The sequence below is a fragment of the Oncorhynchus kisutch genome, unplaced genomic scaffold, assembly GCF_002021735.2.
Source record: "Oncorhynchus kisutch isolate 150728-3 unplaced genomic scaffold, Okis_V2 scaffold4000, whole genome shotgun sequence".
In the NCBI taxonomy this organism is placed as follows: Eukaryota; Metazoa; Chordata; class Actinopteri; order Salmoniformes; family Salmonidae; genus Oncorhynchus; species Oncorhynchus kisutch.
The window spans coordinates 224603-249375 of record NW_022265945.1 but is presented as its reverse complement, the minus strand read 5'-3'; the positions used below and the strand labels follow the sequence as shown (position 1 = coordinate 249375).

The following is a 24773-nucleotide window of genomic DNA, read 5'->3' as shown; positions in this document are numbered from 1 at the left end:
AAAGTGCAAATCAATCCCAAAACAAAAAGCAAATGACCTTGTGAAGATGCTGGAGGAAACAGGTACAAAAGTATCTATATCCACAGTAAAACAAGTCCTATATCGACATAACCTGAAAGGCCACTCAGCAAGGAAGAAGCCACTGCTCCGCCATAAAAAAAGCCAGACTACGGTTTGAAACAAAAATATAACTGTTTGGCCATAATGACCATTGTTATGTTTGGAGGAAAAGGGGGAGGCTTGCAAGCCGAAGAACACCATCCCAACCATGAAACACATGACAGCATCATGTTGTGGGGGTGCTTTGCTGCAGGAGGGACTGGTGCACTTCTCAAAATAGATGGCATCATGAGGTAGGAAAATTATGTGGATATATTGAAGAAACATCTCAAGGAAGTTAAAGCTTGGTCGCAAATGGGTTGAATGACCCCAAGCATACTTCCAAAGTTGTGTCAAAATTGCTTAAGGACAACAAAGTCAAGGTATTGGAGTGGCCATCACAAAGCCCTGACCTCAAACCTATAGAAAATTTGTGGGCAGAACTGAAAAAGCATGTGCAAGGAGGCCTACAAACCTGACTCAGTTACACCAGCTGTCAGGAGGAATGGGCCAAAATTCACCCAACTTATTGTGGGAAGCTTGTGGAAGGCTACTCGAAACGTTTGACCAAAGTTAAACAATTTAACCGTAATGATACCAAATACTAATTGAATGTATTTAAACTTCTGACGCACTGGGAATGTGATTCTCTACTATTATTCTGACAATAAAGTGGTTATCCTAATTGACCCAAGACAGGGGATTTTTACTAGGATCAAAAACTGAGTTTAAATGTATTTGGCTAAGGTGTATATGTATGTAAACTTCCGACTTCAACTGTATGATGGACAACATCTTATGCACATACCAGCACCCACATAATACTGCCTCAGATTCCATTGGACCATTCCTGTTTGAGGGAACATTCCACACATTCTGCTTGGTTCTGACATCAGGAGAGAATTCAATCCCCATGAAACCCATTTCACCAAAAACAGGAAGACCGTGCTCTCCATGATGTAATCGTCTAATGACTAAACATGAGGAAGTTAAGTAAAAGCACCCTTTAAAATCATGTTTTCCCAGCAACACCCTCCTAATCCACATGTCCAGTGGGAGGAGCCTGTTGCCATGGTGGGGTGTCCAGTTGGTTGCTATGGTAACCACAGCTGTTAAGTCCATAAATACAGCATGTACCAAAAATAGAATGTTCTCTTGTACCATTAACATTTGAAAAAGGATCTCCAGTGACTATTCCTCTGGCATACCGATGTCACCATGATGTCATACCACCACTTTCCCCTTGATCTCCATGGCGTTCTCAGAGGGTTTACTGGACTGTTCCTCTGTCAGAGTAATGTAGGAGTACACCAGGCTACCTGCAATACTGACACACACACACACACACACCATTAACTGTCTGAAATGAAGAACTATTTCTGCTGTTGTGTGACTTAAGCCCAAATATATCCAGTCCATACCTGATATTTAAACCAATGAAATTTGTCCAAGAGAAAATGTAGTCTCCACCAAACACCATCCCGATGTATGTCACTAGAATATTCTGTAAGAAAGAACGCAGTAGAAGGATTAAAAAAACATTTTATCATGTCATTATTGATGGGTTAGTGGTAGAGCGAGGTTTAATCATGTGATTATTGATGGGTTAGAGAGCGTGTGTCATTATTGATGGGTTAGAGAACGTTTTGTCTTTATTAATGGGTTAGGGTTAGAATGTTTTGTCAATATTAATGGATTAGAGTGAGGTTTTATGTGATTATTGATGGGTTAGAGAGCGTGTGTCATTATTAATGGGTTAGAGAACGTTTTGTCATTATTAATGGGTTAGGGCATTTTATCACATCATTATTAATGGGTTAGGATTAGTGTTTGTTTTGTGCTTTTATTAATGGGTTAGAAGAGTTTTGTCCTTAACAGGTTCGGGTTAGAGAGCTTTTTATCATGTGATTACTAATGGGTTAGAGAGCGTTTTATCATGTCATTATTAGGGATGCACAATATATTGGTGAACTTATCGGCCCGATGTCAAAGCTACCGTGCATACCTATAGAACGTAGGTACATGACGTAATGGCGCTACACAGCACTCCTAACCTAGCCCACACAATGTCTGCTGTGTGGATCGAGCAGTCATTTGAGCGAGACAACACAAAAGGCAAAATCAATTAATGCCAAGATAATGGAATTCATTGCCCTTGACAATCAACCGTTCTCTGTCGTGGGTGATGTTGGCTTTTGCCGACTGGTCGAGCACCGGGACACACTACCAAGTGTGCTATTTTTCAGATGTTACACAGTAATAGCATCACGACATACATACTATGGAACGCCGTTTGGGTCAAAGCAAAGCTGTACAGAAAAGTCAACACCGGCCACGAACGATGTGTTTTCAATACTGCGTTGGTAATAAAGCATCATTTGTTCGACCTCCACTTCTGGGGTAGCTGGCTTTGGCTTGGTACCTGGCCAGCACCAGTACAACCTGCCTAAAAAACAATGATCAGTAGAAACTGCAGTCATTTTCATTATTCTTAGCAATGATTTAGGAATCCTTGTGAATAAGTATTAGCTAGGTTGCCACTTGTTGTTTATGAAAATAAATAGCTAGCCAGCTACTTATAACTTTAGCTTTGGGCAACAGGGTTAAACAGCCAGCTAGCTTCATCTGGCTAGTGAGGCTTGACTTGACCGAGTTATGTGTTGTGAAGCTAGCAACAATGAGGATTAGACGCAATGGTGGAATTTCCGATTTGCCTTCAAGATAAAAGTCAGTAAGAACAAATTCTTATTTACAACGACGGCCCGGACGATGCTGGGCCAATTGTGCGCCGCCCTATGAGACTCCCAATCACGGCTGGATGTTATCCAGCTTGGATTCGAACCAGGCACTGTTGTTACACCTCTTGCACTGAGATGCAGTGCCTTGGACCTCTGCGTCCATGTGTGTGTGTTTAACTGTACTAGAATGCTTAAAACGCTGCAATTTCTTTTAGCTGAAAATATCGGCGGGTTAGAGAGCATTTTATGTCATTATTGATGGGTTAGGGTTAGTGTTTTATGTCATTATTAGAGAACGTTTTATCATGTCATAATTAATGGGTTAGGGGTAAGACAGCATTTTACCTTGTCATTATTAATGGGCTGGGGTTCTGTTCTGGGAGCTTACCTTGATACAGCCCACGATGGTGGTGGTTAGAGCGGAGTTGTATTGTGTACAGAGCACTGTAGAATACATCAGCACAAACCTGCAATACAAACACACCACAAGTCATCACACACACAGCACAGAAGGGTAGAAAACAGACAGGAGAGGAGTATGGAAGAGGGGTAGAGAACAGAGAGGTTAAGAGTCAGGATCTCACCCCATTATACAGGATAGGATGAACTGGCTGAGAAACAGGATGTCTGACCAGCCATCATACTCCACCGCCTGCAGACATACACCATCATTAAGACAGCAGAGAAAGTGTATTTAGTAGTAGCTAACAACATAATGGCAGCTTTGTGTGTTTCTGGCTGCTGGCCTCTTCACTTCCTGAGTTTGGAAAACCAGGCCTCTCTACCACTCTCTCAGACACTGTCTTTCTCTGTCTCGCACTCTTTTGGTATCTTATTAGGATCCCCCATTAGCTGTTGCAAAAGCAGCAGCTACTCTTCCTGGGGTCCAACACAAAACATGAATAGACAAGTACAGCTTAAGGACAGAACTACAAAAGCAGCACACGTAGCCTACATATCAATACACACAAACGATCTAGGTTAAACAGGGGAGAGGTGTTGCTTTATCTGTTTTTATACACCAGGTTTGCTGTTCATTTGACCAATATGAGATACAGTATTATATAGAGCCATTATTGCATGTTTTCTTGTCAGTCTCTCCTCAACTCTTAGCCAAGAGAGACTGGCATGCATACAGTTGCTTGCGAAAGTATTCACCCCCGTGGCATTTTTCCTATTTTGTTGCCTTACAACCTGGAATTAAACGTTTTTTGGGGGTGTTTGTCTCATTTGATTTACACAACATGCCTATCACTTTGAAGATGCAAAATATTTTTTTATTGTGAAACAAGCAAGATATAAGAAAAAAAACAGAACTTGAACGTGCATAACTATTCACCCCCCCAAAGTCAATACTTTGTAGAGCCACCTTGTGGAGCAATTACAGCTGCAAGTCTTTTGGGCTGTGTCTCTATATGCTTGGCACATCTAGCCACTGGGATTTTTGCTCATTCTTCAAGGCAAAACTGCTCCAGCTCCTTCAAGTCATACCACAGATTCTCAATTGGATTGAGGTCTGGGCTTTGACTAGGCCATTCCAAGACATTTAAATGTTTCCCCTTAAACCACTCGAGTGTTGCTTTAGCAGTATGCTCAGGGTCATTGTCCTGCTGGAAGGTGAAGCTCCGTCCCAGTCTCAAATCTCTGGAAGACTGAAACAGGTTTCCCCTCAAGAATTTCCCTGTATTTAGCACCATCCACCATTCCTTCAATTCTGACCAGTTTCCCAGTCTCTGCTGATGAAAAACATCCCCACAAGCATGATGCTGCCACCACAATGCTTCACTGGGTTCTCGGAGTGATGAGAGGTGTTGGGTTTGTACCAGACATAGCGTTTTCATTGATGGCCAAAAAGCTCAATTTTAGTTTCAATTTTAGTACCTTCTTCCATATGTTTGGGGTCTCCCCCACATGCTTTTTGGCAAACACCAAACGTGTTTGCTTATTTTTTTCTAAAGCAATGCCTTTTTCTGGCCACTCTTCTGTAAAGCCCAGCTCTGTGGAGTGTAGGGCTTAAAGTGGTCCTATGGACAGATACTCCATTTTCCGGTGTGGAGCTTTGCAGCCTTTTCAGGGTTATCTGAGGTTTCCCCCCCCCCCTCTGATTAATGCCCTCCTTGCCTGGTCCGTGAGTTTTGGTGGGCAGCCCCCACGTGGTGCCAAATTCTTTCCATTTTTTAATAATGGATTTAATGGTGCTCTGTGGGATGTTCAAAGTTTCTGATATTTTTTTACAACACAACCTTGTCCATGACCTGTTTGGAGAGCTCCTTGGTCTGCTTGGTGATGCTACAGACTCTGGGGCCTTTCAGAACAGGTGTATATATACACTGAGATCATGTGACACTTAAATAAAGTCCACCCGTGTGCAATGTGACTTCTGAAGGTAATTGGTTGCACCAGATCTTATTTAGGGGCTTCATAGCAAAGGGGAATACATATGCACGCACAACTTTTCATTTTTTTTCTCCATTTCACTTCACCAATTTGGACTATTTTCTGTATGTCCATTACCGGAAATCCCAAAATAAAAATCCATTCAAATGACAGGTTGTAATGCAACTAAATAGGAAAAACACCAAGGGGGATGAACACTTTTGCAAGGCACTGTAGTATTTATATCAGCCCTCTGATTACAATGAAGAGCAAGAGTCGCCGCTCTGTTCTGGGCGTTCTAGGTCTTTTATTGCAGCACTCGACCGGACAATAATCAAGACAAGGAAACTAGAGCCTGCAGGACTTGGTGTCATAAAAGCACAGCATCTCTTTATTACAGACAGACCGCTCTCTATCTTCACAACCATTGAATATGTTTTGACCATGACAGTTTACAAGTAATTTAGTCCTCTCAACTTGTACAACAGCCACTGACGTCTAGAACGTAGGAAATTATTTGCACCAAATAGAATGCTCTTTGTTTTAGAGATGTTCAGGACAAGTTTATTACTGGTACCCATTCCAAAACAGACTGCAACTGTTTAGGGTTTTGATGATTTCATGAGCATATGGTTGAATCGTCAGCATACATGGACATACAGGCTTTGTGTAATGCCAGTGACAGCTCATTGGTCAAAATAGAAAAAAAGTGGCAGAGCTGAAGAGCTGCCCTGTGGTACACTACACCTTAAATGTTTCACATTAAAGAAGTCCTTCTGAGTTATATTAGATAGCTCTGAATCCACATAACACAAGTTCTCAACAACAGGTGATGGTCAGTACTGTCAAAGGCTGCACTGAACGCTAACAGAACAGCACCCACAATCGTCTTATTTTACATTTATGTCAGTACAGTACATGTTGAGTGCCCTTCTCTGTAAGCATGCTGAACGTCTGTTGTTCATTTGTTTACAGAGAAATAGTGTTGTACTTTATTTTCAACAGTTTGCTGATAGGTCTGCTGTTAGAACCAGTGTAAACCAGCTGCTTTACCACTCTTGGGTAGCCAAATGACTGGCTTCCCTCCAGGCCTGAGGACAAATACTTTTCTCTAGGCTCAGATAAAAAATATGACCGACAGATGCTTTTCTTTAATTATAATTTTTTTCATGCGTGAGTTGACGGCTCGCTGTTCGTTGTTGACGTTTCCTGCCTAAGTTTTCCCACTTTGCCAATTGTCTCGTGCCCTCCCTCTCAGTCTCTCCATGACATTAGCACATTGAGAGACTGCTGCCACACAGACAAACAGATCTTACCCTCTGAACGTCTCCAGTGAGTTGAGCTAGCAGCATTGTTGGAAAGATCATAAACAACGCATTATAATACAGCAAGCCATACTTCCCCAGCTCCTGAGAGGGAGAGAGGGGCAAGAGAGGGAGAGAAGGGAGGGGAAGAAGAGGCAGAGAAGAGAACAGAGAGGGTCATTCATGATGGTACATTCCTCTCTAGCCAGCATACAGCTGTCACCAGCTCACTGCTCTACAACAAACTCTTTGGGGTTGTTGGGATGGCATGCTAACACTATATATGGTGGTAGGGTTATCATTAGTCTAAAGAACCGTACATAAAAATGACTTTGGCAGCAGTAGAATAGTATAACTAGCAATAGAATAGTATAACTAGCGGCAGTATAACATAACTTGCGGGAGAATAACGAGCGGTAGAAAAGTATAACTAGCAGTATAATAGTAGTATAGCTAGTGGTAGAAAAGTATAACTATTAGTAGAATAGTATAACTAGTAGTATAGCTAGTGGTAGAACAGTATAACTAGTAGTAGAACAGTATAACTAGTGGTAGAACTAGTAGTAGAACAATATAACTAGTAGCAGAACAGTATAACTAGTGGTAGAACTAGTGGTATAACTAGTAGAAGAACATTGGAACTAGTGGTATAACTAGTAGAAGAACATTGGAACTAGTGGTATAACTAGTAGTAGAACAGTAGAACTAGTAGTATAACTGATGGTAAAATAGTAACTAGTGGTAGAAGAGTATAACTCGTGGTATAACTAGTAGTAGAACAAGTGGTATAACTAGTAGTAGAATAGTAGAACTAGTAGTATAACTGATGGTAGAACAGCAGAACTAGTAGTAGAATAGTATTACTAGTAGTAGAACAGTATAACTAGTGGTGATGAGAGATCGTCAAAGCAGTAGCATGAAGTGAATTAGAAAGCTAGCAGACAGTGTAATATGAGTGCAACAGCCAACCTCACCTCATGTCAACTCCCAAAATTAACTCTCATTCAGAAGTCACCAAGGGTGACAGTGGGTCACTTTCTAAACATATATCTCAGCCTGCCTGTGCTATACTGGAGTACAAGCCTTGATAATTTATTGAGTTAAAACGTCAGTCACAAGTTTTGTCTGATTAGCTAAACTAACTGGTATCCAGCAATAACATGTGAAGGATAGCTTGCCTTCCATTATCTCCACATACACTACATGGACACCTGCTTGACAAACATCTCATTCCAAAATCAGGGGCATTAAAATATGGAGTTTGTCCCCCCTTTGCTGGGAAGGCTTTCCACTGGACGTTGGAACATTGCTGCGGGGACTTGCTTCCACTCAGAAGAGCATTAGTGATGTCGGCCGATTAGGCCTGGCTCGCAGTCGACGTTCCAATTCCTCCCAAAGGTGTTTGATGGGGTTGAGGTCAGGACTCTGTGCAGGCCAGTCAAGTTCTTCCACACCGATCTCATCAAACCATTTCTGTATGGACCTCGCTTTGTGCACGGGGTCATTGTCATGCTGAAACAGGAAACGGCCTTCCCCAAACTGTTGCCAAAAGGTTGGAAGCACAGAATAGTCTAGAATGTCATTGTATGCTGTAGAGTTAAGATTTCCCTTCACTGGAACTAAGGGGCCTAGTCTGAACCATGAAAAACAGCCACAAACCATTATTCCTCCACCTCCCTGACCAAGGCCCTTCTCCCCCGATTGCTCAAATTAATGTAATACATTTTTGAATAAGGCTATAACGTAACAAAATGTGGGAAAAGTGATAGGGTCTGAATACATTCCGAATGCTAGGTGCTAAATATATTAGTCCAGCTAGGTGCAACATACGGTATCAGTCAAAAGTTTGCACCCACCTCTTAAGACTTTTTCTATTTTCTACATTGTAGAATAGTGAAGACATCAAAACTATGAAATAACACATGTGGAATCATGTAGTAACCAAAAAAAGCATTCAAAATATATTTTAGATTCTTCAAAGTAGCCTTGATGACAGCTTGGCATTCTCTCAACCTGCTTCATCTGGAATGCTTTTCCAACAGTCTTGAAGGAGTTCCTACATATGTGAGCACTTGTTGGCTGCTTTTCCTTCACTCTGCGGTCCAACTCATCCCAAACCATCTCAATTGGGTTGAGATCGGGTGATTGTGGAGGCCAGGTCATCTGATGCAGCATCCTTCTTGGTCAAATAGCCCTGACACAACCTGGAGGTGTGTTTGGTCATTGTCCTGTTGAAAAACAAATGATAGTCCCACTAAGACCAAACGAGATAGGATGGTGTATTGCGACAGAATGCTGTGGTAGCCGTGCTGGTTAAGTGTGCCTTGAATTCTAAATTCCAAGCTTTAACTTCTTGACTGATGTCTTGAGATGTTGCTTCAATGTCTTGAGATGTTGCTTCAATATATCCACAATTTTCCTATCTCACGATGCCATCTATTTTGTGAACTGTACCAGTCCCTCCTGCAGCAAAGCACCCCTACAACATGATGCTGCCACCCCTGTGCACCATGGTTGGGATGGTGTTCTTCGGCTTGCATCCCCCTTTTTCCTCCAAACATAACGATGGTCATTATGGCCAAACAGTTCTATTTTTGTTTCATCAGACCAGAGGACATTTCTCCAAAAAGTACAATATTTGTCCCCATGTGCAGTTGCAAACCGTAGTCTGGCTTTTTTATAGCGGTTTTGGAGCAGTGGCTTCTTCCTTGCTATGCGGCCTTTCAGGTTGTCGATATAGGACTCAATTTACTGTGGATATAGATACATTTGTACTCGTTTCCTCCAGCATCTTCACAAGGTCCTTTGCTGTTGTTCTGGGATTGATTTGCACTTTTCGCACCAAAGTACGTTCATCTCTAGGAGACAGAACGTGTCTCCTTCCAGAGCGCTATGACGGCTGCGTGGTCCCATGGCGTTTATACACGTGAACGTGGTACCATCAGGCGTTTGGAAAGTGCTCCCAAGGATGACTTAAGATCTTGACTGATTTCTTTAGATTTTCCCCATGATGTCAAGCAAAGAGGCACTGCGTTTGAAGGTAGACCTTGAAATACATCCACAGGTACACCTACAATTGACTCAAATTATGTCAATTCGCCGATCAGAAGCTTCTAAACCATGACATAATTTTCTGGAATTTTCCAAGCTGTTTAAAGGCACAGTCAACTTAGTGTATGTAAACTTCTGAACCACTGGAATTGTGATAGTGGTCTGTAAACAATTCTTGGAAAAATTACTTGTGTCTTGCACAAAGTAGATGTCCTAACCGACTTGCCAAACCTATAGTTTGTTAACAAGAAATTTGTGGAGTGGTTGAAACACTTAGGTTGGAGTCATTAAAACTCGTTTATGTAAACTTCAACTGTACAATGGGGCAAAAAAGTATTTAGTCAGCCACCAATTGTGCAAGTTCTCCCACTTAAAAAGATGAGGCCTGTAATTTTCATCATAGGTACACTTCAACTATGACAGACAAAATGAGAAGAAAAAAAATCCAGAAAATCACATTGTAGGATTTTTTTATGAATTTATTTGCAAATTATGGTGGAAAATAAGTATTTGGTCAGCTACAAACAAGCAAGATTTCTGGCTTTCACAGACCTGTAACAACTTCTTTAAGAGGCTCCTCTGTCCTCCACTTGTTACCTGTATTAATGGCACCTGTTTGAACTTGTTATCAGTATAAAAGACACCTGTCCACAACCTCAAACAGTCACACTCCAAACTCCACTATGGCCAAGACCAAAGAGCTGTCAAAGGACACCAGAAACAAAATTGTAGACCTGCACTAGGCTAGGAAGACTGAATCTGCAATAGGTAAGCAGCTTGGTTTGAAGAAATCAACTGTGGGAGCAATTATTAGGAAATGGAAGACATACAAGACCAAATCTCCCCGATCTGGGGCTCCACGCAAGATCTCTCTCCGTGGGGTCAAAATGATAACAAGAACGGTGAGCAAAAATCCCAGAACCACACGGGGGGACCTATTGAATGACCTGCAGAGAGCTGGGACCAAAGTAACAAAGCCTACCATCAGTAACACACTACGCCGCCAGGGACTCAAATCCTACAGTGCCAGACGTGTCCCCCTGCTTAAGCCAGTACATGTCCAGGCCCATCTGAAGTTTGCTAGAGAGCATTTGGATGATCCAGAAGAAGATTGGGAGAATGTCATATGGTCAGATGAAACCAAAATATAACTTTTTGGTAAAAACTCAACTCGTCGTGTTTGGAGGACAAAGAATGCTGAGTTGCATCCAAAGAACACCACACCTACTGTGAAGCATGGGGGTGGAAACATCATGCTTTGGGGCTGTTTCTCTGCAAAGGGACCAGGACGACTGATCCGTGTAAAGGAAAGAATGAATGGGGCGTGAGATTTTGAATGAAAACCTCCTTCCATAGCCTGGTTCCTCTCTAGGTTTCTTCCTAGGTTTTGGCCTTTCTAGGGAGTTTTTCCTAGCCACCGTGCTTCTACACCTGCATTGCTTGCTGTTTGGGGTTTTAGGCTGGGTTTCTGTACAGCACTTTGAGATATCAGCTGATGTACGAAGGGCTATATAAATAAATTTGATTTGATCAGCAAGGGCATTGAAGATGAAACGTGGCTGGGTCTTTCAGCATGACAATGATCCCAAACACACCGCCCGGGCAACGAAGGAGTGGCTTCGTAAGAAGAATTTCAAGGTCCTGGAGTGGCCTAGCCAGTCTCCAGATCTCAACCCCATAGAAAATCTTTGGAGGGAGATGAAAGTCTGTGTTGCTGGGCAACAGCCCCAAAACATCACTGCTCTAGAGGAGATCTGCATGGAGGAATGGGCCAAAATACCAGCAACAGTGTGTGAAGACTTACAGAAAACGTTTGACCTCTGTCATTGCCAACAAAGGGTATATAACAAAGTATTGAGATAAACTTTTGTTATTGACCAAATAGTTATTTTCCACCATAATTTGCCCCCCCCAAAAAATCATAAAAAATTCCTACAATGTGATTTTCTGGATTTTTTTCTCATTTTGTCTGTCATAATTGAAGTGTACCTATGATGGAAATTACAGGCCTCATCTTTTTAAGTGGGAGAACTTGCACAATTGGTGGCTGACTAAATACTTTTTTGCCCCACTGTATATACACAGACACACACATACACATTAGTCCAGCTAGCTGCTTACATACCTTGGAGTCTAGCTTCTGCTTGACGTAGGCTCCGTTAGCTGCAGTCAGAACATCATTTAGCAGAATAAACACATAGCCTTGGAGGTCGAAAGACAGGTCAGCACTGGAGAGAGAACACATACGGACGGACACATACAGCAGGTCAGTGCAGTAGAGCGCAGAGACAGGTCAGAAACATAAGGGAGGGCGTACATGTTGGAACATGTATTTAGCTGGGGGCAGAGACTCAGCTTACACACGCCATAAAGATAACATTCTGGAGAAGGCATGACTCCTCCAGCACAACACAGAGATCATTTAAACACTTTATGAATTGATTCATTTTATTTTTGGTAAAACAATATGCAGTTTAAAACAGTTTTTAAAATACAAGAAACCCAGAGGATGACACATTGTTACGGATAGTTATCCTGTGTGTTTGTGTGTATGTATCCAGTGTTCTTTTCCCTCCTTCTCCCCTCACAGGTGAAAATCATCACTCCCCAACCAGTCACCAATCAATCATCAATCAGAAGACACACCTCCTGTTTCCTACCCAATCACAGTTCCTTTCCGTTGGTTTAAAAACCCTGTCAGTTGTTTGCTCTAGAGCTCAATCTCTGTAAATGCCATATGTCTGTAGATTGCTCTGTTTCACCCTCTCCTACTATGTCTCTCTATCGCTCTTTATGTATTGAGCTATCTTGTTTGAGCACCTCCATATCACTTTGTCCTCACCTGTGAGTATTGTTTTTGGTTATGGTGTTTGTGTTTGTTTGCTGGTGGGAAAAAGGGGAACCAAGACAAGTCGCCCATGGGCATACACTACCCGTAGGTAAACTTTGTTAAATACACTAGTTAGAACTGGGCGGACCACCCACTGTATTTTTGGTTTGTTAGTTAGCTGTTGTTGAAATAGGCTAGTCTAGCTTAGGGGTGTTTTTGAATACTTATTATTTCTTTCCTTGGGTCCAGCTCAGCCCCTTTTCCTGCTCCCCCCCCCATTACCGTGTGTTTTCTAATTTAGTTGTCTGTGGTTATTTCGTTCTCACTTTGACTTTTTCACTATTATAATAATTTGCATGAGTTATGTTACGGGTCTCGTTACCATCTCCCCTAGACTGTTACGGGTCTTGTTACCATCTCCCCTAGACTGTTACGGGTCTCGTTACCATCTCCCCTAGACTGTTACGGGTCTCGTTACCATCTCCCCTAGACTGTTACGGGTCTCGTTACCATCTCCCCTAGACTGTTACGGGTCTCGTTACCATCTCCCCTAGACTGTTACGGGTCTCGTTACCATCTCCCCTAGACTGTTACGGGTCTCGTTACCATCTCCCCTAGACTGTCGGGCCAAAAGGGATTCGTAACACACATGAAAGCGTAAACACTTACTTCCAATGTGGTCATTCAGCGTAGGACAAAAACGGGACATAACACAAGAAAATACATGGATATACTGCTGTGGACCCTAACCCTTCTCTGTGCACCAGGAATAAAGCTGACCTAAAGATATTATATAACATATGAATAAAGCCGACCTAAGGATATTATATAGCATATGAATAAAGTTGACCTAAAGATATTATATAACATATGAATAAAGCTGACCTAAGGATATTATATACCATATGAATAAAGTTGACCTAAATGTTTCATGCATGTTCTTCAACCAATCGCTGCCCGCACCTGCCTGCATCACTACTCTGGAAGGTTCTGACTATGAATATGTGGACAACTACAAATACAGTCTGGTTACTGTAAACTCTCCTTCCAGACTCACATTAAGCATCTCCAATCCAAAATGAAATCTAGAATCGGCTTCCTATTTCGCAACAAACAACTCATGCTGCCAAACATACCATCCTACCGATCCTTGACTTCGGCGTTATAATTGACAAAATAGCCTCCAACACTCTACCCAACAAATTGGATGCAGTCTATCACAGTGCCATCCATTTTGTCACCAAAGCCCCATATACTACCCACCACTGCGACCTGTACGCTCTCGTTGGCTAGCCCTCGATTCATACTCGTCGCCAAACCCACTGGCTCCAGGTCATCTACAAGTCTCTGCTAGGTGAAGCCCGCCTTATCTCAGCTCACTGGTCACCATAGCAGCACGCGCTCCAGCAGGTATATCTCACTGGTCACCCCCAAAGCCAATTCCTACTTTGGCCACCTTTCCTTCCAGTTCTCTGCTGCCAATGACTGGAACGAACTGCAAAAATCACTGAAGCTGGAGACTCATATCTCCCTCACTAGCTTTAAGCACTAGCTGTCAGAGCAGTACACAGATCACTGCACCTGTACGTAGCCCATCTGTAAATAGCCCATCCAACTACCTCATCCCCATGCTGTATTTATTTATCTTGCTCCTTTGCACCCCAGTATCTCTACTTGCACATTCATCTTCAGAACTTTACCATTCCAGTGTTTAATTGCTATATTGTAATTACTTCGCCACCATGGCCTATTTATTGCCTTACCTCCCTTATCCTACCTCATTTGCACGCACTGTATATATATATTTTTCTACTGTATTCTTGACTGTATCTTTGTTTATTCCATGTGTAACTGTGTTGTTTGTGTCGAACTGCTTTGCTTTATCTTGGCCAGGTCACAATTGTAAATGAGAACAAGTTCTCAACTAGCCTACCTGGTTAAATAAAAGGTGAAATAAATACAAATACAAAAACTATACCATATGAATAAAGTTGACCTAACGATATTATATACCATATGAATAAAGCTCTCCTAAAGATATTATATACCATATGAATAAAGTTGACCTAACGATATTATATACCATATGAATAAAGCTCTCCTAAAGATATTATACTAAATGAATAAAGCGGTCCTATAGATGATATACCGTGACTAAAGCTGACGTCAGAGACTCTTCACACATGGAGCAGTAGAACGTACCTTGCCGCTACAAACGCCCCCAGGATCATAGTAAACACTGTTAGCTGGACAGGCCTGGAGAATGTCTTCCTGAAGAGTAAAAGGTTAGAGACTAAGTACAGGCCTTCAGACAGTCTTCAGACCTCTTGATTTATTCCATGTTGTGTTACAGCCCAAATTCAAAATGGATTCAATAGATTTCACAAAATAACCCATTATAACAAAGTTCAAACATGTATTTAGAAATTGTCGCAAATGATTTGAAACTGAAATACAAAAACTTCTAATTTACATAAGCATTCACACCCGAGTCAATACATGTCAGAATCACTTTGGAAGTCTTTCTAGGTAAGTCTATCAGCTTTGCACACCAGGATTATAAAATATTTGCACATTATACATTTTTTTTATTCTTCAAGCTCTGTCAAGTTGGTTGTTGATCATTGCTAGACAGAAATTTTAAAGTCTTGACAGATTTTTAAGCCAATTTACACTGAACAAAAATAAAACATACAATTTCAAAGATTTTACTAAGTTACAGTTCATAACAAAATCAGTCAACTGAAAAATTCATTTGGTCCTAATCTGTGGATTTCACGACTGGGAATACAGATATCTTACAAAAATAGGGGCGATGATCAGAAACCAGTCAGTATCTGGTGTGACATATCCTTCGCATTAAGTTGTTGATTGTGGTCTGTGGAATGCTGTCCCACTCCTCTTGCTAGATATTGACTGGAACATGCTGTCGTACATGTCGATACAGAGCATCCCAAACATGCTCATTTGGTGACATGTCTGGTGAGTATGGAAGAACTGGGATATTTTCAACTTCCAGGAATTGTGTACAGATCCTTGCGACATGGGGCCATGTATTACCATGCTGAAACATGAGGTGATGGTGGATGAAAGGCAAAACAAATAAATGGGCCTCAGAATCTTATCATGGTTCACTACACCACCTAACCAAAAGTATCTGGACACCTGCTCGTCGAACATCTCATTCCAAAAGCATTAATATGGAGTTGGTCACCCCTTTGCTGCTATAACAACACAACACTCTTCTCGGAAGGCAATCCGCTAGATGTTGGAACATTTCGGTCAGCCACAAGACCATTAGTAAGGCCGGGCACTGATGTTGTGTGATTAGGCCTGGCTCACAGTCGGCGTTACAATTCATCACAAAGGTGTTCGATGGGGTTGAGGTCAGGGCTCTGTGCAGGCCAGTTAAGTTCTTCCACACCGATCTCAACAATTCACTTCTGTATGGACCTCGCTTTCTGCATGGGGGCACTGTCATGCTGAAACAGGAAAGGGCCTTCCTCAAACTGTTGCCACAAAGTTGGAAGCACAGAATAGTCTCGAATGTCATTGTATGCTGTAGATTTAAGATATCCCTTCACTGGAACTAAGGGGCCTAGCCCGAACCATGAAAAACAGCTCCAGACCACTATTCCTCCTTCACAAAACTTTTCAGTTGGCACTATGCATTCGGGCAGGTAGCGTTGTCCTGGCATCCGCCAAACCCAGATTTGTCTGTCGGACTGCCAGATGGTGAAGCTTGATTTATCACTCTAGAGAACGCGTTTCCATTCCATTGGCTGCGAGCTTTACACCACTCCAGCCGACTCTTGGCATTGCACATGGTGATCTTAGGCTTGTGTGTGGCTGCTCGTCCAGGGAAACCCATTTCACGAAGCTCCCAACAAACAGTTCTGGTGCTGACATTGCTCCCAGAGGCAGTTAAGAACTCTGTAGTGAGTGTTGCAACAGAGGACAGACAATTTTTTACAAGCTACGCGCGTCAGAAATCCCATTCTGTGCGCTTGTGTGGGCTGCAGCTGAGCCCTTGTTGCTCTTTTCCACTTCACAATAACAGAACTTAGTTGCCTGGTGCAGCTCTCGCACGGCAGAAATTTTACAAACTTACTTGTTGGAAAGGTGGCATCCTATGACGGTGCCACGTTGAAAGTCACTGAGCTCTTTGGTTAGGCCATTCTACTGCCAATGTTTGTCTATGGAGATTGCAAAGCTGTGTGCTCGGCTTTATACACCTGTCAACAACGGGCGTGGCTGAAATAGCCAAATCCACTAATTTGAAGAGGTGTCCTCATACACTATATACACAAGTATATCTGTGACATGTCTGAGTATGCAGGCCACAGAAGGAACATTTTCAGCCTCCAGGAACTGTGTTCAGATCCTTGCTACATGGGGCTGTGCATTATCATGCTGAAACATGAGGCTATGGCGATGGATGAATGACAATGGGCCTCAGGATCTCGTCATGGTATCTCTGTGCATTCAAATTGCCATCGATAAAATGCTAATTGTGTTTGTTATCCGTAGCTTATGCCTGCCCATACCATAACCCCACCACCACGGGGCACTCTGTTCACCATGTGACATCAGCAAACCGCTCGCCCACACGACGCAATCTGCCTGGTACAGTTGAAACCGGGATTCATCCATGAAGAGCGCACTTCTTCAGCGTGCCAGTAGCCATCGAAGGTGAGCATTTGCCCACTGAAGTTGGTTACAACGCCAAATTGCAGTGAGGTCAAGATCCTGGTGAGGATGACGAGCAAGCAGATGAGCTTGCCGGAGACTTTTTCTGGCCTTTTGTGCAGAAATTAGTGCTCGTCTCGGACCATCCTGCAGGTGAAAAAGTCAGAGGTGGAGGGGCTGGCGTTATTGTTACACTTTGCTTGCCGATGCGAGGCCGGTTGGACGTACTGCAAACTCTTTAAAACAACGTTGGCGGCGGATTATGGTAGAGAAATTTAACATCAATTATCTGGCAACAGCTCTGGTGGACATTCCTGTAGTCACCATGCCAATTGCACACTCCCACAACTCGAGACGTTTGAGACAACTGCACATTTTAGAGTGGCAGGTTATTGTACCCAGCACAAGGTACACCTGTGTAATGGTCATGCTGTTTAATCAGCTTCTTGATATGCCACACCTGTCAGGTGGATGGATTATCTTGGCAAAGGAGAAATGCTCACTAAGACATTTGTAAACAAACGTATGCACAACATTTCTGGGATCTTTCATTTCAGCTCATGAAAATGGGGACCAACACAATAAAAGAATATCTTACGGCACGACAGGGACTGTGAAGAGACATTTTTATGCATTTTGTATTATGTAGTGTATTGTGTGATACGATTAATACTGTATGTGGTTGTCTCGCCTGGCTATCTTATTAAGATCAATGCACTAGCTATGAGCCACTCTGTTGAAGAGTGGTACTCAGTGATGTGTTGGATTTGCCGAAACAAAGTTACAGTACCTTGCGAAAGTATTCGGCCCCCTTGAACTTTGCGACCTTTTGCCACATTTCAGGCTTCAAACATGAAGATATAAAACTGTATTTTTTTGTGAAGAATCAACAACAAGTGGGACACAATCATGAAGTGGAACGACATTTATTGGATATAACTTTTTTAACAAATCAAAAACTGAAAAATTGGGCGTGCAAAATTATTCAGCCCCTTTACTTTCAGTGCAGCAAACTCTCTCCAGAAGTTCAGTGAGGATCTCTGAATGATCCAATGTTGACCTAAATGACTAATGATGATAAATACAATCCACCTGTGTGTAATCAAGTCTCCGTATAAATGCACCTGCACTGTGATAGTCTCAGAGGTCCGTTAAAAGCGCAGAGAGCATCATGAAGAACACACATCATGAAGGAACACACCAGGCAGGTCCGAGATACTGTTGTGAAGAAGTTTAAAGCCGGATTTGGATACAAAAAGATTTCCCAAGCTTTAAACATCCCAAGGAGCACTGTGCAAGCGATAATATTGAAATGGAAGGAGTATCAGACCACTGCAAATCTACCAAGACCTGGCCTTCCCTCTAAACTTTCAGCTTATACAAGGAGAAGACTGATCAGAGATGCAGCCAAGAGGCCCATGATCACTCTGGATGAACTGCAGAGATCTACAGCTGAGGTCGGAGACTCTGTCCATAGGACAACAATCAGTCGTGTATTGCACAAATCTGGCCTTTATGGAAGAGTGGCAAGAAGAAAGCCATTTCTTAAAGATATCCATAAAAAGTGTCGTTTAAAGTTTGCCACAAGCCACCTGAGAGACACACCAAACATGTGGAAGAAGGTGCTCTGGTCAGATGAAACCAAAATTGAACTTTTTGGCAACAATGCAAAATGTTATGTTTGGCGTAAAAGCAACACAGCTCATCACCCTGAACACACCCCATCCCCACTGTCAAACATGGTGGTGGCAGCATCATGGTTTGGGCCTGCTTTTCTTCAGCAGGGACAGGGAAGATGGTTAAAATTGATGGGAAGATGGATGGAGCCAAATACAGGACCATTCTGGAAGAAAACCTGATGGAGTCTGCAAAAGACCTGAGACTAGGACGGAGATTTGTCTTCCAACAAGACAATGATCCAAAACATAAAGCAAAATCTACAATGGAATGGTTCAAAAATAAACATATCCAGGTGTTAGAATGGCCAAGTCAAAGTCCAGACCTGAATCCAATCGAGAATCTGTGGAAAGAACTGAAAACTGCTGTTCACAAATGCTCTCCATCCAACCTCACTGAGCTCGAGCTGTTTTGCAAGGAGGAATGGGAAAAAATGTCAGTCTCTCGATGTGCAAAACTGATAGAGACATACCCCAAGCGACTTACAGCTGTAATCGCAGCAAAAGGTGGCGCTACAAAGTATTAACTTAAGGGGGCTGAATAATTTTGCACGCCCAATTTTTCAGTTTTTGATTTGTTAAAAAAGTTTGAAATATCCAATAAATGTCGTTCCACTTCATGATTGTGTCCCACTTGTTGTTGATTCTTCACAAAAAAATACATTTTTATATCTTTATGTTTGAAGCCTGAAATGTGGCAAAAGGTCGCAAAGTTCAAGGGGGCCGAATACTTTTGCAAGGCACTGTAATTTCTTTGCCACATTTTGTGCAGTTGTACTTTAGTGCCTTACTGTCACCAGGATGCATGTTTTGGAATACTTATATTCTGTACAGGATTCCTTTTCACTGTCACTTAGTTTAGTATATCAATTACAATGTTGTTGATCATCAGTCCTCTCCTGTCACAGCCATTAAAATCGGTAAATGTTTTAAAAAGTCACCATTGGCCACATGGTGAAATCCCTGAGCGTTTTCCTTTCTCTCCGGCAACTGAGTTAGGAAGGACGCCTGTATCTTTGTAGTGACTGGGCTTATTGATACACCATCCAAAGTGTAACTAATAACTTCACAATGATCAAAGGGATATTCAATGTCTGCTTTTTTTTTATACCATCTACCAATAGGTGCTTTTCTTTGCAAGGCATTGTAAAACCACCCTGGTCTTTGTGGTTGAATCTGTGTGAAATTCACTGCTCGACTAAGGGACCTTACAGATAATTGTATGTGTGGGGTACAGAGATGAGGTAGTCATTCAAAAGTCTTGTTCAACACCATTATTACACACAGAGTGAGTCTATGCAACTTATTATGTGAAATGTTAAGCACATCTTTACTCCTGAACTTATTTGGACTTGCCATAACACAGGGGTTTAACACTTATTTGAGTAAATACATTTCAGCTTTATATTTTGTATTAATTTGTAAAACATAGTGACAAAAAAAACTACATTTAATCAATTTTAAAAATTCAGGCTGTAAGACAACAAATTGTGGAAAAAGTCAAGGGGTGAATACTTGGAGGCACTATTTTATTACAGACATACAGACTGGTCATTTAGGGGTGAATCTTAACTGCCAATTCAACAAATATGTTCCCTTGGTCTCCAATGACATCAATGCATGACTACCGGAAAATCACATAGTAGAAGTTAGGATTCTCCCTTTAGAGGATAGAGACAAAACAAAGCTGTATAACCTAGTGTTTCAATATTCAAACAAAATAAATATATTTAAATAATATTAAATAGTAAATCATACTTGAGCAGCAGAACTTCAGCCATCATGGTGAAGAGGATGGAGAACCTCCTGAGGACTGTGAACATCGGCAGGCTGGTAGAGAGAACAATATCATCATCATCTATCCACTACTTCCAAAACAACACAGCTAGATGAAGCCTCAGATAACCCCAACCTATAACCATTCCATATAACCCCAAATATTACCAGAACACACAGTGCATTATTCAGACCCTTGATTTTCTCCACATTTTGTTATGTTACAGCCTTATTCTAAAATGAGTTTACCCCCTTTTCAATCTACACACAATACCCCATAATGAGAAAGCAAAAACAGGTTTTTAGACATGTTGGTATTAAAAATAAACAGAAATGCCTTATTTACATAAATATTCAGACACTTTACTCAGTACATTGTTGAAACATCTTTAGCAGCGATTACAGCCTTGAGTCTTCTTGGGTATGAAGATACAAACTTGGCACACCTGTATGTAGGGAGTTTCTCTCATTCTTCTCTGCACATCTGCTCAAGCTCTGTCAAGTTGGATTGGTAGCGTCGCTGCACAGCTATCTTCACGTCTCTCCAGAGATCAGGTTCAAGTCCGGGCTCTGGCTGGGCCACTCAAGGACATTGAGACTTGTCCCAAAGCCACTGCTGCTGTGTCTTGGCGTCGTTGTCCTGTTGGAAGGTGAACCCTCACCCCAGTCTGAAGGTCCGGAGCACTCTGGAGCAGGTTTTCATCAAGGATCTCGGTACGATGCTCGGTTAGTCTTTCTCTCAATCATGACTAATCTCCCAGTCCCTGCTACTGAAAAACATTCCCACAGCACGATGCTGCCACCACCATGCTTCACTGTAGGGATGGTGCCAGGTTTCCTCCAGACATGACGCTTGGCATTCAGGTCAAAGAGCTCAATCTTGGCTTCATCAGGCCAGAGAATCTTGTTTCTCATGGTCTTAGAGTCTTTAGGTGCCTTTTGGCAAACTCCAAGCAGGCTGTTGTGCCTTTTACTGAGGAGTGGCTTCCAACTGGCCACACTACCATAAAGGTCTGATTGGTAGAGTGATGCAGAGATGGTTGTCCTTCTGGAAGGTTCTCCCATCTCCATAGAGGAAATCTGTCAGTCACCTCCCTGACCAAGTCCCTTCCCCATTGCTCAGTTTGGCCAGGCAGTCAGCTCTAGAAAGATTCTAGGTGGTTCCATTTAAGAATGATGGATGCCACTGTGTTGTTGGGGACCTTCAATGCCGCAGAAACGTTTTGGTACCCTTACCCAGATCTGTACCTCGACACAATCCTGTATCAGAGCTCTACGGACAATTGTTTCGACCTCATGGCTTGGTTTTTGCTCTGACATGCACTGTCAACTGTGGGACCTTATATAGACAGGTGTATGTCTGTCCAATCAATTGAATTTACCACAGGTGGAATCCAATCAAGTTGTAGAAACATCCAGTACGATCAATGGAAACAGGATGTACCTGAGCTTAATTTCGAGTCTCATAGCAATTGGTCTGAATACTTCCCTTATTTACATCTCTTTTTTATTTTTAATACATTTACAAACATCACTAAAAACCTGTTTCGCTTTGTCATGTGGTATTGTGTGTAGATTGATGAGGAACATGTTTATTTTAATCCCTTTTAGAATAAGGCTGTAACGTAAAAAATATGGGAAATCAGAAGGGGTCTGAATACTTTCCGAACCCCCAGATAGCCACAACATATAACCCCCCAGATAGCCACAACATATAACCCCCCAGATAGCCACAACATATAACCCCCCAGATAGCCACAACATATAACTGGGCGATATGACGATATATATCATGTGACAATAGAAAAACATCTAACGTTTAATATTATGCTCTATCGTTTATTTCGTTGTGTCGCAAATCACTCTTTAGGGCAATATTTTTAGTAAACTGGACGACGCTTTGCGTTCTGGAAATTTGCAACAAATATGGAGTAGAGTGAATGTGACACAGAGCTCGTACCTAAAAGAGGAGCTACTTCGGTCGCATGGACGTGGTTTGGGTATGAAACTTCTGACATGGACCAGAAAACTGTCCTTTGCAAAATATGCTGCAGGCCGGTCCAGACAACAGGCTCAAAAACCACAAACCTCTTTTACCACATACGCAATAATCATGTGAAACAGTACGGAGAGTCTCCATGGACGAGACCCAAAAAAGTAAAGTCGAGTGCTCCAAAAAAATAAGACTCAGATGTTGCATGAAAGGTTTACTCGCGGCACACCATATGGCAAAGAATCACGAAGATGGAAGGAGATAACAGCTGCTGTTACAACTTACATCTGCAAAGACATGGCCCCAATTTACACGGTCAAGAAACAGGGGTTTTGTGAGTGAACACTCGACCCAAGGTACCAAATTGATATGTGACAAGTATTAATGCTAAAATAACATGCAACACAGGCAAGCCCCACCCTCCCCCCCCAAAAATACATATACATATACATATATATATAGACATATACATTTTCAACTATAGTTGAAGTGTTTTCCATTTACCTTTTTGGATTTAATACATTTATATTTTGTTACATGCTTAATTGAAAATGTGCACAAAAGTTCTCCTTTTATTTAGAACCTATCAAATATGAGTAAGTACCTTTCATTTGTAGAGTATAATTCAAAATGTAATGAGAAATAGGCTTTTACATGTGGTCATTTTATATAAACTATTGATTAATTGAATTTACAGAAAAGGTACTATATCTTGATATGTATCGTTATCGGGATTTGAAATGACCTATATCGGGATATGAGATTTTGGCCATATCACCCAGCCCTACCACAACATATATACATTACATATAACCATAACATATAAACCCAGATAAGCATAACATACTTTAGCCGTTTTGTCCCAAACAGTCCAGTTATCTGGTTCCCTACGTACAAGAAAGGGAGTGGGAAGGTCTGCAACAAGAGAAACACGTTACACACACAAAGATGGACACAGACAGACATGCACACCTACCTATTAGCTGACTGACTCACCTTGCGAGGTATACTATGGTCGAAGTCTGGGAAACTCAGCACCCTCAGAGCCTTGCCCACCCACAGCACGACCACGGTGGCCAGCATCTACAACACAGACACCTCAGTTATATTTGGATTAACACACCGCACTTTCTCTCTCACACACAAACACAGGAATAACACTTACCTGCCCGATGCCGACACATATTGACGAGGGGAACCTGAAAGTAAAAATGTATCGTACTGTGACAAGAAAACAGCTTGAGAAAATTGACAAACATCTCGTCTAACTTCGTGATATGAAGGTGTCCCAAACGGTGACACAACGAGGAAACGACAGTAGTCAGCTAGCTAGTGTAGCGATGAAAGTTAAAAACTTTAAATAAATTAACGTTAGCCACCAAAGCCTCAAACCCGTAGCTAAGTTACCTACATAGAACATATAAATAAAATGTCTAAATGTGTATCTAACGTTAGTAGGAAGTAACTCGCCGGCGTTAATTAACTAGCTAAATAACGTAACCTGTCCAAGCAGTATTATTTAACTAGCAAGTGAGTTTACGTTAGCTAGTTGATGAATAGCCTGATCAGAATCAAACAGTAGGTAGCATCGCTGTGTGTCTAGATGTTTTTGGAACTAAGCGAACAGACTGACGGAAATCAAACAGACCTATAGTTTGTGAGGATGCTCTTGTTTACCACGACGATGAGAAAAGAACTGAGTCCGTAAAATACCGCGGCGAACAGCTTCACGAACACCGTGAGAGATTTGTCCGCCATCCCCAAGCACTCTTTCCTCTTTCCCACTCTCGATCCTTCTCTCGAAGAGTCTAAACGGGATCACTGGGACGTCCGGTAAACGGTAGACTCAACGATATGACGTTCCCACGAGCAGCACCGCAGATATTGACTGTGTTCGAGATAGTCAAAACGACTGCAGGCGACTGACTGACCTACAAATCACATTGCATCATAAATAACTCATTATTATTTGTAGATCAGTCAGTCACAATTTACCAATAACGGTGTTGATGCTCTCTAACACGGACAGTATCTGCGCATGTGCAAGGGATGCTTCACGCTGTGTACAGCGTTGTTGCAAGGGCTCCAAAACAGCGGAGCAGTTAGCCCCACGCTTCAACGCCCTTAGTTTTTACGGAAATTAACCCACTATGCTGTTCACTTTCGCCATCTATGTCATATCGCTGAGTCTACCTTTACCTTAAAGTTAGGGTTATGATTTAGGGTGTGGACGTATTGAGG

At 42.0% G+C, this 24773-nt stretch overlaps 1 protein-coding gene across 1 annotated transcript; it reads right to left on the bottom strand.

Annotated features, from left to right (window-relative positions):
- Positions 1-836: 836 nt before the first annotated feature.
- slc35d1a (solute carrier family 35 member D1a) lies at positions 837-24547 on the bottom strand. Its single transcript, XM_020499604.2, has 12 exons — positions 24181-24547; positions 23698-23731; positions 23529-23615; positions 23380-23447; positions 20522-20593; positions 14601-14669; positions 11694-11796; positions 6530-6622; positions 3422-3489; positions 3226-3304; positions 1521-1603; positions 837-1426 (listed from the first exon to the last, which is right to left on the bottom strand). The coding sequence occupies exons 1-12, from the start codon at positions 24288-24290 to the stop codon at positions 1324-1326; spliced, it is 969 nt and encodes a 322-aa protein (XP_020355193.1). The 5' UTR covers positions 24291-24547; the 3' UTR covers positions 837-1323.
- Positions 24548-24773: the final 226 nt, after the last annotated feature.

Coding starts and splice junctions, on each gene's coding strand:
- slc35d1a (XM_020499604.2), bottom strand. CDS start 24,290: ATGGCGGACAAATCTCTCACGGTGTTCGTGAAGCTGTTCGCCGCGGTA. Junction 23,616..23,697: donor TATGTGTCGGCATCGGGCAG/GTAAGTGTTATT, acceptor TCTGTGTTGTAG/ATGCTGGCCACCGTGGTCGT. Junction 1,604..3,225: donor CCATCGTGGGCTGTATCAAG/GTAAGCTCCCAG, acceptor TCTTTCTTACAG/AATATTCTAGTGACATACAT.